Source organism: Arvicanthis niloticus, chromosome 2 (assembly GCF_011762505.2).
Source record: "Arvicanthis niloticus isolate mArvNil1 chromosome 2, mArvNil1.pat.X, whole genome shotgun sequence".
Lineage (NCBI taxonomy): Eukaryota > Metazoa > Chordata > Mammalia > Rodentia > Muridae > Arvicanthis > Arvicanthis niloticus.
The window spans coordinates 133,666,346-133,682,117 of record NC_047659.1 but is presented as its reverse complement, the minus strand read 5'-3'; the positions used below and the strand labels follow the sequence as shown (position 1 = coordinate 133,682,117).

General features: G+C 48.3%; 1 protein-coding gene across 3 annotated transcripts; it reads right to left on the bottom strand.

Moving 5' to 3' along the window:
* Positions 1-1,916: 1,916 nt before the first annotated feature.
* Pigt (phosphatidylinositol glycan anchor biosynthesis class T) lies at positions 1,917-11,912 on the bottom strand. 3 transcript variants are annotated; one of them, XM_034495332.2, is made up of 12 exons: positions 11,669-11,912; positions 11,381-11,558; positions 9,571-9,698; positions 9,179-9,279; positions 8,945-9,031; positions 8,328-8,415; positions 8,125-8,222; positions 7,868-8,033; positions 7,032-7,235; positions 3,236-3,401; positions 3,054-3,137; positions 1,917-2,530 (listed from the first exon to the last, which is right to left on the bottom strand). In XM_034495332.2, the coding sequence occupies exons 1-12, from the start codon at positions 11,859-11,861 to the stop codon at positions 2,278-2,280; spliced, it is 1,746 nt and encodes a 581-aa protein (XP_034351223.1). In that variant the 5' UTR covers positions 11,862-11,912; the 3' UTR covers positions 1,917-2,277. The 3 variants fall into 3 exon arrangements, with proteins under 3 accessions (XP_034351223.1, XP_034351224.1, XP_076786319.1); XM_034495333.2 differs by having other exon boundaries at positions 7,032-7,232; positions 11,669-11,903; XM_076930204.1 differs by having other exon boundaries at positions 2,313-2,530; positions 3,054-3,160; positions 11,669-11,904.
* Between the last annotated feature and the right edge of the window lie 3,860 nt (positions 11,913-15,772).

Below are 15,772 nucleotides of genomic sequence, written 5' to 3'. Positions count from 1 at the left end.
GTAACCCCGTCACAGGGTCTCCATGGGCACCATATGCAAGTGATGCAGAGACATGCAGATAAAACATACACACAATAAAAAAGCATAGGTGGACAGTCCTTGAGGAATGACACTTGCCATGACATCTTGCTTCCATATGCGCCCACGTACACAAAGCTGTTACACTCTGAATTTGTTCTCAAGGTACACATTAGATGTAGAAGACAAGATCAAAGATGCCTCCAAGGACTGGATTGGTGGAAAGAGGACGTCACTGACACAGGGAGACTGTCAGGGAGCACATCTCAGTGGGACAGGGACTACGACTAGTTCAGCAGTGGGGATTCTAGCCATCAGATGGAGAAGCCAAGTAGATGAGGGCAGCTGGGTAAATGAATGTTGGGAGAGGTGGTTATACATCAGGGGCAGCCAGCATGTGGAGGGCAGTCGAGCTGACATGCTGGAGAAGAATCAGGCCAACCTCATGCTCTTCTGGCTTGGCCATCATCTCACCTCACTTAGCTGCCACGAGAGCCACCCCCCTCCCCACCTTCCAACTTTTTTTCTTTTTGTTTGTTCTGTTTTGAGACAGGGTTTCACTATGTAGATCTGGCTGTCTTGAAACTATGCAGACAAGGCTGACCTCAAACTCAGAGATCTACCTGCTGCTGCCTCTCTAGTGCTCAGATGAAAGGCACTGGCCAATATGCCCAGCCTTTGTTTCCTCCTTTGTTTTAAACACTGGGTCTATGTAGCCCAACTGAGCCTTAAACTCCCAATACTAACTGCAGCCCGCAGCACTGAGATCCCAGTTGTATGCACTGCTCCTGGCCCAGCCACACTCACGACCCTCACAGCCTGCTTATTTGCTACTTGGGGAGAAAGTGCAAGAAGAAATGTCTAACAAGCTGCTTTTGCGCTGAGTTTGGACTAGCCCAGCACCGTTCCCTCCTGTGCCTGGATGCCTGCACTGCTGAAAGACTCAAGTGGCCCAGCCAGTGGCTGGGCTGAACCTGATACCCTAGGTCTACTGTTAAGCTCACACCTACAGAACTTCAGGATGTCCCTGCCCCCATCTCTATCCTGGATTCCAGACCAGAATTCACTCCCATGCTTGCACTGCTGGACACTGGTGGTGTGTCCTGAGATGGGCCACATCCTGCTGAAAGTCCTGCAGGGAGCACTGGTGACAACAAGGGACAGTGTAAGGGCCTGTGGGAGGACAGGCAGAGGGCACTGATGGCACTCTGGCACATCAGAGCCTTCCCGGAGGAAGAAGCAATGTCTTCTGCAGCTTTGGAAGCAAGAGTGAGCCAGGCCGTTAAGGGTGTGTGGTTGATGAACAATGTACTTTGTCAAACTGACACACTGGGAGGAAACCATGGGCTATGGGTGGAGAGAACAAGTTAACTCGAGTATGCTGGAGCAGCTGGGGCTTGGGGGAGGCTTACTGCTTATGAACTTGTTCAACAGGAACCCAGAGTTCTCTAAAAGGAGGTGGACAAGGGCAGACTGCAGAGCTAGTGTGTCATCTAGTGAGTGGTCCTGTTTTTCTTCTGGTTTTTTGAGACAGGGTTTCTGTCCTGAAACTCACAGAAATCCACCTGCCTCTGCCCCCCCAAGTGCTGGGATTAAAGAGGTGCAACACCACTGCACAGATAAGGAGTGGCCCTTAATACCAAACGTTTTCAGGCACACACAGACTCAGCCATTTTGACACACTGCAGTTGGCCACACTGCTCTGCCTTTGCTAGTAGGATTTCATGATCATAGGTTATATTTACAGAAAAACTCCCAGCCAGAACAGAGTTGGGGAGTCACTACGAGAGAGGTGAGGATACAGAGATGAGAAGGCATTTCTGGCAACGGTGGGCCCAGCATGCCTCACAGGGCTTCAGCTGGAACCCTTCCCAGGCCTCAGGGAGGCAGCAATGACCTAGGGAGGCAGCCACTTTATTACACCAGTAAATTCAGCCCCCACACAGTACCACAAGCTCTACTGCACCCCATTACCTGGGCCATCAGAATGTCCTGTAGTGATGGAAGCCTCTCTAGGCTGTCCAGTATAAAGCAGCACGAGTCCCTTGTAGGTAGAAGCGTGGCTGCCACAGATGAGGAAGGGAAATGGGATTTGGCTCAAGTCTACCACATTGGAAACCACACCTTGGCCCAGACCAGATCCAGGGGGAGTTACCATCAAAAGCAAACTCTGGAGACAGAGGGAGTGGCAGAAAAAGTCCTGCCCTGCTCCCTTGGGGCTGGTGAGTGTGCAGCTGCAGTTGCTGAGAAGAGGGGGAACTAGAGAGGGGGGACACCACGAGCACGCCGGATGAGGTTAGCCAACCGCTTGGCCAGGCCGCCCGATTTAGGCTCTTCAATATGGAAGGTTCGAGTGAGGAGATTGTAGAAGGAGCCATAGCACACAGCCACCACAGTGCATGTAAGGCAGATCACATTGTAGGGCATGCTGAAGTCGGGGGTGGGCAGGTTCACCAGCAAGGGCTCTGTGTAGAGTCGTACAAAGTAGCTGGAGCCATCAGACACCGGGAACCTAGGGATGGGAAGAAGTGCTGAGACAGGACTGCCGCCCCTCGCTCCCGTCTCCCACTCTCCTCCACAGCTTGTGCTGCAGGTCCTCGTATTGACGCCTAGTAAGGAAGTACCTCACTGGAGAGCACAGGCTCACCTGATCTGGTCAAAGGAGAGGGCCAGCATGGAAGCACAGGGCCCGCCTTGTCTACTGCCTTAGTCTCAGCCTTAGTGGCTCTCCTCAAAAGAATAGGTAACCTCTTGCATGCCGCCACCCCCACCTCCACCACCATTGCTATCTAGAACAATCTGCCCATAGCTGTGAGCACAGGGGACAGGCCAGGATGTATGACTATCAGGCGCTCTGAAGTCCCTGACACTAGGTAAGAGTTCTGCTGATGTTCAGTTTGATAGGTGCATGCTACTATTCTCACCTATTTGTCTTAGCCTTTTCTACATCTTTACAAATGTCATAAACCACTAGGATTTTCAAGAGGACTGGCTCACATGACTGTAGAATAGCAGAAGGGTGTGGTCACACTTACAAGGTATTGAAGAGAGGGCTCCCTTCCCAGTCCACTGGTTTGGCTGCCACCACACTGGGCACAAGGGCACTGAGGACAGACGGGCTGCAGAGAAGTGGACAGACGGGCTGTGTTCTTCACTAGCTCCTCCCACCAAAGGTTAAGAGATAGAAGTGGGGGCAGGTTACTGGGGTAGATCCCACCTGACATAGAAGCCGTGATTAGGGTCTGGTGTATACTCTGTCCACTTGAGCAGGGCTCGTTCAAACTGGATGGAGACCTTGGTGACAGAGTTGGCTGGCAGCTGAATGAGCATCTCCAGGAGGTGGGGCTGCTGCCGGTCCTGGGCAGGTTGGTAGTGGATATAACCTGGATGGAGGCAAGAGCCACCTTGACTCACTTCTAAACTCAGACTACTTATATTTCCCACCAATCTTCCTTGAGGCAAAAAAGACAGTCAAGCTAGGGAAACAAGTGGGTTCTCAAAAAGGGGAGAACATGTTTCCTGTATCCCAGGACACAGCTAAAAGAGACTGCCATGGACACTGCAGCCCACCAATCTTCAAATTGCTAAAACTGTGGCATCTTGGCTGACGAGATGGCTCATGGGTAAAGACACCTGCCACCGAGCCTGACAACTTTGCTTATTTCAGTCCTTGGAACCTATACAGTGAAGAAGACAATCACCTCCTGCAAGCTCTCCTCTGAGCCCTGACACGTGCCTCAGAACAAATAAACAAACAAACGATAAAATAATGAAATTTAAACTGGGGCACCAGGCATCACTGTCTGATATAATTCAAGAGGAAATTTAGTCACTTGGGAATTCTTGCCAAAAATATAGGACATCAATCTAATCAGGTTTCTAAATCTAATACCAGCTCGCAAGAAATGCAGGGGTGAGGTGCACATAGTCACTAGCACCACAAGGACAAATCCAGAATGTTCTCCTCACGCACATTATATAACAGATGACCCAGTTTTAGCAAATAACACTTTAAAAAAATATGTATGAGAGAGCCATAAGAAAACCTGTTACTTTGTAAGTGAATTAAAAAACAAAATTAGGCCAGGCAGTGGTGGGGCACGCCTTTAATCCGAGCATTTGGGAGGCAGGCGGATCTTCAAGGCCAGGCTGGTCTACATAGTAAGTTCTAGGACAACCAGGACTACACAGACACCCTGCTTCAAAACCAAACAAATAAATACATGGATGGACGGATGGATGGGTGGACGGATGATGGATGGACGGATGGGTGGACAGATGATGGTTGGATGGATGGGTGGACAGATGATAGATGGGTGGATGGATGGTTGGGTAGATGGATGGATGGATGGGTGGATGGATAGAGGGACAGAGGGATGGATGGACAGATGGGTAGGTGGACGATGGATAGATGGAATGAATCAATACCAAAAGCTGTGACCTGTTACAGATGTACCAAGCATGAGGTTCTGGGTTCAATCTCAAGCACAATCATGTGTTTCAGTAGTTCTTTTTAAAATTATTTTTGTTTTATGCTTATGTATGCGTGTCTGTGGGTGTCTATGTGTATAAGAGTGCAGTACCCAAGAAGCGAGAGGGCGGTCAGATGCCCTGGGGTTGGAGTTATGAGTCGCCTGATGTGAATGCTGGGTCTGCTCAAATAGCGGTGAGTGCCCTTAGCCCTCTCAGTCATCCCTGCCTCGCAGCTCTTAGCCCGCTCAGTCATCCCTGCCGCGCTCCTACCAGTAGGACCATTATTTTTTAAAAAGGGAGAAAGGAGGCTGAGTGGTAGAACTCGTGGCTCACCCCCAGCAATGCTAGGGGGTCAGGAAGGAAGCACAGGAGATGCAGCAGGTGAGTAATAACAGCTGAGTGAGCAGAACACAGGACTTGAGACTCCCTAAAAAGTGAAGCCCATGTCCTTCATGCTGGACTAAGATGTGGGGTGTGAGCCAAATCAGCCCTTTCCTCCACAGCTTGCGTTTGGTCATGGTGTTCTATTACTGCAATAGAAACCCTAATTAGGACACAAGTTAGTACCAGGAGTGAGGTATTGCTCTGACACACAGGACCATGTTTGTACAAGGACTTTGGAACCTTGGGGTAGAAAAAACATTGAGTGTCGAGAGCTTGCTGAGCTGCTCTGTAGGAGCTTAGAGGATAAGAATGTTAGGAGCAGTGCGGATGATGGAGGCCTGGCTTGGGAAGTTTCAAAGGGAAACAAAGATTCTACCAGGCCATTTGTGTGAAGAATCTGTGGTGTCTGGCCAACTGGAGCTCAAAAATTGGCCGTGATTAACAAAAGACCAGAAACACTAAAGTGAAACCTTTGCTTTGCTGGACAATAAATGCTGGTCAGCTGGAGCTGAACAATTAGCTGTGATTAAGAAGAGACTAGCATCATGAGGTGAAATCTTCTGGGAAGTGTTTTCTGAGAGTCAGCACACAGAAGCCATGTTCCAGAGGTAGCTATGGTTATATCTAGTGTTGGGTAACAAAATTTAATAGTGTAAGAGTGACCTAGGTGGTGCTGGTTCTGAAGGTATGGTGTCATAGGAGCTCCTGAGGCTTGGCACTATGTGAAAGCCAACTGGTGAAAGTGAAGCCCAGTGGTAGCAGAAGAGCCCAGTACTTTGGAGATGCCAGTACCATGGGATGGCCACCAAGAACAGCAGCAGCAGCGGAGTGGAGCCAAGCCTAGGGGACAAGCTGTGTGTGCTGCAGAGGGCAGAGTCAGGAAAGTGAGCCACGCCCATTCAAGGAGCCCACATGACCATGAGTGAGTCCCAGACACTGGAGACTGAGCTATTTATATTGTTGGGTTTGGTTTTGCTTTGTTCAGATTATGACTGTGCCCAGGTTCTTCTCCTTTGAAGTGAGTATTTGTTTTTGATTTTATAGGAATTGAGAGACTTTTTGACTTGTTTAATTTTATAAGACACAGTTTCTTTGTGTAGCCCTGGCTATCCTGGAACTCACTCTGTAGACCAGGCTAACTTCAAACTCTAAAGGTATATGACACCACAGGCTGGCTGAGACTTTTAATTTTAAGACTTTGGGTATTTTAAAGACACAAAATTTTCTTTTTTCTCTCTCTCTTTCTTTCTTCCTTTTTTCTTAATTTACTTTTTTGTTTTGTTTTGGGTCTTTTTTTTTTTTTTTTTTTTTTTTTTTTTTTTTTTTTTGAGACAGAGTTTCTCTGTGTAGTCTTAGCTACCCTCTGTAGGCTAGGCTGGCCTCAAATTTACAGAGATCTGCTTGCTTATGCCTTGCCAGTGCTGGGATTAATGTGTGCCACCATTGCCCAACTAAGAGATAGAACTTTTAAAGACTGTAGGAACCTTTAAAATCTGGAATGTTGATATTAATGTATGATTGAAGGAAAAAACAAGAAAGGGAAGTTTATGCTTAACAGTGATGTGTTTGTGTTATCAAGTCAAACTCTTTAATCTCAAAAAAAAAAACAAAAACAAAAACAAACAAACAAAAAAAAACCCTTGAAGAAACTATACACCCCACCTCTACCACCCTCTCACCTTCCACAACCTGTTTCTCCTGGCCCGATCCACTCTGCCTTGAAAGAATAGGAATGTGCCTACAGGTTCAGGAGGAGACACTAAGGCTCTAGGAATCAGCCTGAGTCTGTGTTCTGACTGCGGCTGCTCAGGAAGTTACTTCTGAATCAAACACAGCGAAGCCTTCTGCTGCATTTTTGGAACCTGTTCCTAATCCTCTCGTTCCCACCTGCACAAGCCTTCAGGTTTACTTTGGGAACGACTAAGAAGTGGTTCTGGAAGCTCTAAAGCCGGGGTGAACGGGGGGGAGGGGTGTGTGTGTGTGTTGGGGGAATGAGAAGCTCTAAAGCCAGGGTGAACGAGGGGAGGGGTGTGGGGGGGGATGAGAAGCTCTAAAGCCAGGGTGAACGAGGGGAGGGGTGTGGGGGGGGGATGAGAAGCTCTAAAGCCGAGGTGAACGGGTGTGTGTGTGTGTGTGTGTGTGTGTTAGTTCCTCACTTGGTTTGTTGTCCTTGCCCTTGGAGGTGATGGTGAGGGTGTGCACATACAGCCGCAGGTACCAGGGCACAACGTCCAGCAGCAGCACAGGGAAGGCCCGGTAAGGATGGGAGTTGTACAGAAGAGTACTCAGCTCTCCCTTCTGTAGCCCGTAGCCACTCACGTACCTCTGCGCATGCAGGAAGGGCACGGGTAGGGCCTCTGCTAAGAGGAAAAAGAATCAACACTGAACTGTTCCTAAAAGAGAGTCACTTCCCCCCACCCAGCTCTGGCCATGCTCAGAGTCCCAGATCAGGGAGTAGACGCAGAAAAGCTCTGCTATCAGCCCTGGGGAGCCTGGGCTCTGGGACCATCCACCGTCCCCCGCGCACACAGGTTAAGATGATGACTAACACCAGTGCTCCTGTGCCAGCACTGTGTCCCCTTCCTGCCATACCAGTACTCTAGGGCGCTTCTTCCGTCCCTGTGGTGACAGCTCTAACAAACCGAAGCTTCTCTTTTACAACATACGAGTGGTAAATAAATAGTAAATAAGGGTTATTTACCAGTCTATGTCTGCAGCACGGCATGAATCTAAAACTATCTGGCCAACGGAATGAACAAATCAGCTCTGTGTTTCACATTAGTCATTACATCCCATCCACTAGGGACCACTCGGTCCCTGTTCTGTTATAGACACTAACGCTGAGTGAAGCTGGGAACTTACCCAGTCATACAGCTTGGAAGTATGGGTTAGAACAGGAACATATTAAGGCAGGGAGTTGGGTCTGAACCCCTATGAACTTGAAAAAAAACATAGTCTCAGTCTGCTGCAAACCCCACGCCCATCAACTCACCATTATCTGGGGGTCTCTTCCATTTGAGCTGGAGGTTGAGGTTTCGGGAGTTATTGATCATGGCTGTGTCAAACAAGTCATAGACAGCATAGGTCTTCCTGTTGCCCAAAATGACATCCTGGTATGTGGAAGTCGGGGGAGGGTTCACCTCCAGTGTTTCATTATCCTAGTAACACACGAGCAGCATTCAGAAGCAAGCAAAGGGGCAGGGTAATGTTAGGGAAGAAGGGCGTGCGTGTGGCTAGACACCTTGGTACCTGGCTGTAGCCTGTGATGTCCACATAAACTAGGCTCTGAGATGCCAATGGACAAGCCTCTGTGAGAGTCCGGGAGAACATGCGGAAGAGGGACCAGTCTAAGAAGAAAGAACAGGGCTGAGCAAGGCTTAGGATAGGCAGGTCCATGCAGACAGAGCAGGGCTGCGACAGGTGGAGAGAGATGAGGTGTCAAGACAGCTCACCTTTCTTCCCCTGTCCCGTGATGAAGGCATCAAAGACAACTGAAAGGGTCTGCCTCAGCTCCCAGGAGACGCTGGTGCAATGAACATTCTGTCATAAGAGCCAGATGGTAGCAGTCAGAGACAATACTCTCATCTAACATGCAGCTCCAAGGACTGGCTTGGACAGACTCCACTACCTGTTTCTTCTTATCTTCACTCTGGTTACCTTGCTACTGTTCCCTGTGGAGCACGACCCTGAGCCAGATCCCATGTCAACAGCTTTATATGCATCAGTCTGATGAACCACTAAAACTACCCTCAAAGTAGAATCTATCACTCTCATGTGACAGATGAAAGAATGAAGTTCAGGGAAATGAAATGACTTCCCCAAGGTCATGCCAGCTGGCAAGTGAGTGAGCCAGCAGCTGCATTCCCAGGCTGCCGTTCCTGCTCTGTGCTCCATGAGGAACATTTATTGCTTGCTCCCCAGGCAGCCACTCAGTTATCCTGGTGCACAGCCAATCCCCCACGGAATGAGTATCACTCCAGCACTCGATACTCGGCTGGACTCAGACAGCTTTACTTGCATTGCCTCTCTGAGCCACTGATAACACCTACCCTCATTCTCCATGACTTACTCTGCAGATAGGCCGGATATGCACTGCCTGGGAGTGGTAACTGGTGTGGAACAAGCGATCTGCTTTCAACAGCACTGAGAGACCGGCCTGGAGGAGACAGGAAGAGACACAGGGTTGGTCAGTACCCCACATGACATGGGGGCACAGAGTCTCTTAAATATACCCTGGCTGCCGAGCTGTGAGGACATCTGCCAACTCCCTTCCCCTTGTGGGCCTCCACCCATTCACACTTACCTTGGAACTACAGGGCAAGAGCTTCTTCCATGGTGTGAGGTTCTCAGTGCAGACAACCTCCCGAGGTAGGACGGCATAGCGCAGGAAGTAGTGATCCGTGTCTGAGGGACACAGAGCTCTATGAAGGGAATATCTGGGTCCTGTCCCTCAGAAGCCACACTCTAAAGATGTGGGTGACCTCACCCACTCACTACTGTAACACCCTGGTATGACTGCCAAGCGGTCCCCCTCCAGGGAGTAAGCAATGCAGAGACAGCAGCCTTAGGAAGCTACCTGGGACCTGCACACCCGTCATGTTTGGGATCTAGCCCAGCTGTGGAAGAGGGGCCCAGGGAAAGGAGGCAAATGTTGGGGTGGTGGGTACAAGGAGGAATGGCCCCAGGCCTTCTCACCATTGGCCAGCCCCAGAGGCTTGAAGGAGGCGGTGGGAGTGACGGTGTTGGTGGAGTCGATGAAGTTAAGGGATGCGCAGAAGATCCCTGAGAGGACATTACTGAGCTCCTTCCAAGACTTATCCACACTAGACAGAGACACAAACCTACTTACTGGCCTGTGGTTATAGCTCTGTACCCCTAAATCTTGTGTGGCCTCCTTAATATGGCCACAGCTGACTGCCAAGTCTATGGTAGAATGAAGCTGCCTTTCAACTGTGAGACAAGCCAGATGATGGGAGTCAGACCATCATCACCCCTGCTCAGGGATGCCCTTGCCTCATCTCACCTCCTTAGCCCTTTCTCTCAGCATCTCAGCAGCCCTAGAGGTCTTTGTTCAAGTGGTCCATCTTACCTGGAAACACTCTGCTCATGGTTCTGCTGCCTTCAAAGTACTGCTCCAATCTCATCCCCCGCCGAGGGTCTTTTTCTACTCTGCTCAGGCACAGTCTGCAGGGTTGTGTTTCTGAGTGTTCAAGACCCCACTTAAGTCCCTTTAGGAGATGACTAGGTGGCAGCAGTACATCATCCTAAGCACCATGGTACATCTGGTGTGTGTAATGTCAACCCATATAGCATTCCATTAATGTTAAAATTACTTGTTGATATTTAAATGACATTTCTCATGCAAATGTCTGATCTCTCTTGGAAGTGACAGTCTGAACTGTCATATGGTTACAATCCATAGGGACTGAATGGTGACTATTTCAGATTGTCACACAGATTCTTAGATCTGCCACAAACCCTAACCTTTCCTATCAGGGCTCTAACCCTGGTAATGTTTGCACGACTGATCCTTGCAGGGTAGTTGAGAGGCAAATGAGGCAGCCTTAAATTCTCATTCCAGGGTTTCCTCAATGCTTTAACTCCCTCTGTCACTGGTATTTTGTGGCCTATGCTGAAATAAGTCTGCATTCTCTGCATGGAAAAAATCCTACTCTAGGAAGGTCACAGCAGCAACCGGAAGATTTTCTGTAGTTCACAGGCAACAGCTAAAAACTTGATTCTGCTTTAAAGTGAAACTCTTGTTTCGCTTCACAAAGACCATCCTGTAGCCCAGTGCTATCCCACAAGTGTTTTGTTAGGCATGGGTCTTAATTATTTTTTAAATACAAGTGAATGTGTTAAAAAAAAAAAAAAAAAACAAAAAAAAAAACAAAAAAACCCACCTAGTCTGCCAACTATCTGTGGCCTTACAACCCACCTGCTATTTGCCTTTTAGAAAAATGCACGTAGTACCTCAGACTTAGAAGTATCCAGGAGAGGATGTTTAGTTGGCAAAGTAAAAAATGTCACTCAGTGGTAATGTCATTTCTTTGTGTTGCATGTGTATGGGTACTGATGCCAAGAGCTGTGGAGGGCAGAGGTCAACAACATGTCTCTTTCAGTCCATCTGCAATTTGTTTTGGGAGGGGGTAGTTCTGTCACTGGACTTGGAGGTCACTGATTCAAGTGCACTGGCTTGTCCAGCAAACCTGTTCGTCCTGTCTCCACCTCCTCAGTTACGGGGTTACAAGCCCGCACCACCAAGCCGACTTTTAAAGTGGGTTCTGGAAATTAAACTCAGCTCTTCAAACCTGAGTAGCAAGCATTTTACTGCCCAAGGCATCTCTCCAGCCCTGCAATATTATTTGTTACTTCCAAAATCAGTTTTAGCTACGTGGGATCACCACCTACTGGAGTAGCTGATCTCAAGGCCAATGGCAAGATGACAACACTTAGCCCTGCCACACTCCCTCCACCGCCCGTAACAGGCAAGGTAGGAACTCACTCAGTGACAGTGTCTTGGAACCAGACCCAGAGCTCTGCACCTGATGGAGCCTGCAGGAAGGGTGGCCCCCAGTATCGGGTCCTCCAAAAGCCTTGCGTGAATGACAGGTGTAGCTCCCGCAAAGAGTACTTGGAGATCAACTGTCCCAGGGCTTTAGGGAAGAGCCTGTAATGAGACACTGAAGAAACCAGGGCAGGTGAGTGGCGACCCAGACCCCGCTCCCTGAGATAGCTCTCTTTAAGAACTAAGCAAGGTGCTGGAGAAATTTTCCTCAGGTGCTGAACTCACCTCCTTCCCGCTGCAGATCCGAATCCCAACGCGTGCGGAACTGGAATGTGGCGGCCACATCGCCGGAAGGCAGCGGAGTGATAACGAGCTCCTCTCGCAGGCTGTCGCGTGGGCCCTCCGCGTGGTCACAGCAGCCCTGTCCCACCAGCAACAACAACAGCAACGGCAACCAGAGCGGCATGGCAGCCGCCATACCTGCGGCCGCTTCCGCCTCCCAGCATCGCCCGCGCCCACCAAAGGCGGTCATCCAATAGGAAGCGCGGGTGAGAGAGGACTTCCGGTACCCTCCCGGAAGCCACTCCGAGGTTACCGGAGGGACACGGACGTCTGATCCATCGTGAAGGGGTGTGGGCGTGTGGCAGGGAGGAGAGCTGGCTTGAGGGCCGACGCACCTCGAGGTGCTTCCACCAGCTAGGAAATGCTCGAGATGCAGCATGGCCATTCCAGTACCAAGTGCTGGTACTACAGGCTAGAACCATTTAGTGTCTCTATTTACTCTAAACCTAGCCTGCATCTCCTGAAGGCAGACCTGTCCTACCCGCTCCCTGTGGTCTTAATAAAAGATTAATATAATAAAATAAATAAAGTGCATGCCCAAATTGAAAGAATGAGCAGCTATTAAAATAAACATGTTTCTCCAATCATGTAAATTAATTTCAATAACGTGTTGCTCTGGGTACACACCAACAAGCCCACTCATCTGTCACAGCTTTGATGCCATCACGGAGTAAATTTGACTCACGGGTATCCTGAGTTCTTAGAATTTAGTTTTGTTCAAAATTCTCTCACAGAATTAGCTGGGTTTTGATTAATATAACATTGTAACTCCAGATCTTACAGAGATACAGAACATTCCTAGGAACTGGGACTGGGCATGTAACTAACTCAGTGGCAGAGTGCCTAGTAGGCATGAGGCTGTGGGTTCATACCCACCATAGCGATGAGTATTGGGAGGGAACCCCCCAAACATAAACCTAAAGTCCCAGAAAATGGTCTAATGCCTCTTTCCTGCCAATATCTATCCCCAGAACACATTCTAGAACCAATATTCTTGTCATAGATTAATCTGTTCTGGGACTAAATGTTAATGGTAGCATAGTGTAAGGTTTTGTGAGTTCTTTCCTAAAAGGAATGATTTTGAAACCACACTGTGGTTTGGAGACAGAAACCATAGCTTCATGGGAGTTGACTCTATACCCTTCTCTCATCTCTAGGGATACAGTGCTGACTGGACTCATGTTCTCACGTGTATAAGGTTATTACTGCTGCGTAGTGCTGACGTTGTATGTATAAGCCAGTTTCTCCATTGGAGAAACTCCATGGGCATCGGAGTGCTTGGCAGTTTTGATCATAGTTGACAAGGCTAATTAAAGTCTGTACACTTAGGTTTATCATGTCCCTTGGGAGAATATTTGGGAATGGGATGGCTGGAGCAAAGAGAAAGTATAAGAAACCCTCAGACCTTTCTCCAAAATCTGTCATTTTATTTTTCTATTAAAAATAGGGGAGTTTAACCATGTGTAGTGGTGCATTTAATCCCAGCACTCGAAAAGGCAGAGGAACGTTGGGTATCTGTGAGTTTAAGGCCAGCCTGATCTACATAGTGGGTTCTGGGACAGCCAAGGCTGTAGTGAGACTCCATCTCAAAACAAACAGACAGACAAACAAAAACCCCCAAACAACAAGAGCTCTGGGGACACAGCGATCCATAGGACAGTCTCACTGTAGCGCTAATTTGCATTTTCCTTACTAATGGGGTTGAGCACTGTTCATGTTGGTTATCCACTCACTTTTATCATCTCTCAGGAAAGCTCTGTTACATATCTTCTGTACACCTCCTTCTTGAAACCCTTTACTATTGCGCTGTAGCTGTGCCCTTGCTGAGCTGACGTGGCTTTCCCACTTGCCCTCAGGAGACATTCATAAGCGATTTTGTGGACAGACTCTTGAAGAAGCTCACGGCTGTCTTTCTAGGAAGAGCCCACTCTTTGTTATTAGGATGTCCTACCAAGAAAGACTTAATAAGAGACGAATTGTTAAAGAAGATGACTTTAGTGGCTGCAGAGATGGCTCAGTGGTTAAGCACACTTACTGCTCATCCAGGTACCTGACACTGGATGGCTCAGAACCACCTATAACTCCAGCTCCAGGAGAGACAAAGCCTCCAGCCTCTGAGGGCGCTTGTACCCATGTACACGAACCTACACACAGACACATAATTCTAAAATAATAAAATTATTGAAAAGATGACTTCATTCTTCCACATCTAGTGTTTCTGATTCTGTCAGACATGCAGGAATAAGGGAGAGATCAGACGTTAGGTAAGGGTTCAGATCTCACACTGGCCTTTAAAATGTACAAGTATGAGCAACCTCAAAGTTTCTTTTTCTCATCTGTAAAAATCTACCTTCAGAGGGCTGGAGAGAGAGTTCAGTGGTTGGAAGTGCTTGCAGCTCTTGCAGAGGACCCAAGTACTGTTCCCAGCACCCATGCTGGTTGCCCCACAATTGCCTATTACTCCAGCTCTAGGGTATCTTAAGCCCTTAGGGCCCCATGGACACAGATATACAAATAAAAGGAATTAAAAGAAACTACTTTTAGAGTCATCGTTAATTATATACGTGTTGAAGATTAACAGCCACATCTCTTCAAACAACCCTATCAGTTAAGTAGAACAATCTTCATGTAATAGATGTTAAAAGGCCCAAACTAAAACTAAAGTATGAAAACTGAGATAACTTAAGCTCACAGTGAACGACAGAGCCAGGAATAATGGCTACAAATACATTTTTACAAAGGAAGCCGCCATCATGATTATTTCAGTTAATGCTGTTTCCTCCTGAGTTGTTCACATTATCCTAAGGCCCATCCTCTTGCTGTGAAGACTTGCCCCTCTCCCCTTCCCCCACCTCCTCCTCCTGCTGCTGCTCCTCCTCTTCCTCCTCTTCTTCCTCCTCTTCCTCCTCCTCCTCCTGTAGCAGGACGAAGTCATCCACGCATGTGTACTTTGGCCTTCATTTCGCTCTACTTTCATAATCTGTGGCATGTCTGCTCCTGGAAGAGCTCTTGGCCAACTGGGTATTTCTGTTGTCTGTGCAAACGGCAGCACACTGCAGGTATACTCAGTCATATCTGAATGAATAAATGGACTCGGTACCACAGTCCTGCTGGCCTCACATCACCATGCTGTTTGCAGCATTCTGCACACCCGAGGACCGTGGTTTTAGGGACTCTGCTGACCTGTGATCCTTTCTGTTTCCCCTGTAGAGCAATTCTTTCCTCTTCTCCGTCTATCAGGATGTCTACACAAGTGAACCTTGCAATAGAACGAAGCCACACTGTGGCTTGGAAGACTGAAAGCTGGGCTCTTTAATTTGGAGTTGGCTCTAAAACGGCATGTTGTCTCCAAGGATACTGTATGGTCTGAGCAAACAGTCAGCTGTGGATGAAGCCTCTGAAGGCTAGCCAGGCCCCTGTGGTTTGGCAGAAGGAGAGATCATTGTCCTTACCAGGAAGTGGTCTGGTGGTCCCACGGACCCTAGTCTTTTTCAGACAGAACTGGGGCTCATGCTAGCTCAACTGGAGATTTCCCAGAGACTCACAAACAATTCCAGTTCTCAAGAGGACTGTAGATCCCTCCCCCAAGAAGGCTCTGGCCCCAAACTTCACAATCTTAGCATTGTGTGCTAGAAGGAAAAGATTTATTGGAATGTTGAGGGTAACCAAGCAAGTACAGCTTCTCATCACTCACCCTGAAGGAAAGAGGGGTGGTCCCAAGAAGCCCTGTCAGAGCTTGGGTGGGCTCAGAAGCATGGATGAGCCCATCAAGAGAGGAGGTAGAGCTTCACTATGCTCAGGGAAGGTGGCCATAAGACAAGGACCGTTATCTGTAATAGGAGCAGATTACAAGAAATTTTTACAGGACGCTGGGTCCCTGGTCCAACTTCAAAGATGATCTCAGCTTGAACCCAGAGACTTTTGGGCAATAGGGATTTATGCTACATGTTCAGAGAGACAGGAGAGCTGAAGGACAATCTCGCTTCCTTGGAGATCCCACAAGCTTCTCAGTATCCTTAGAAACAGTAACTGTAAAATGACTTCGTG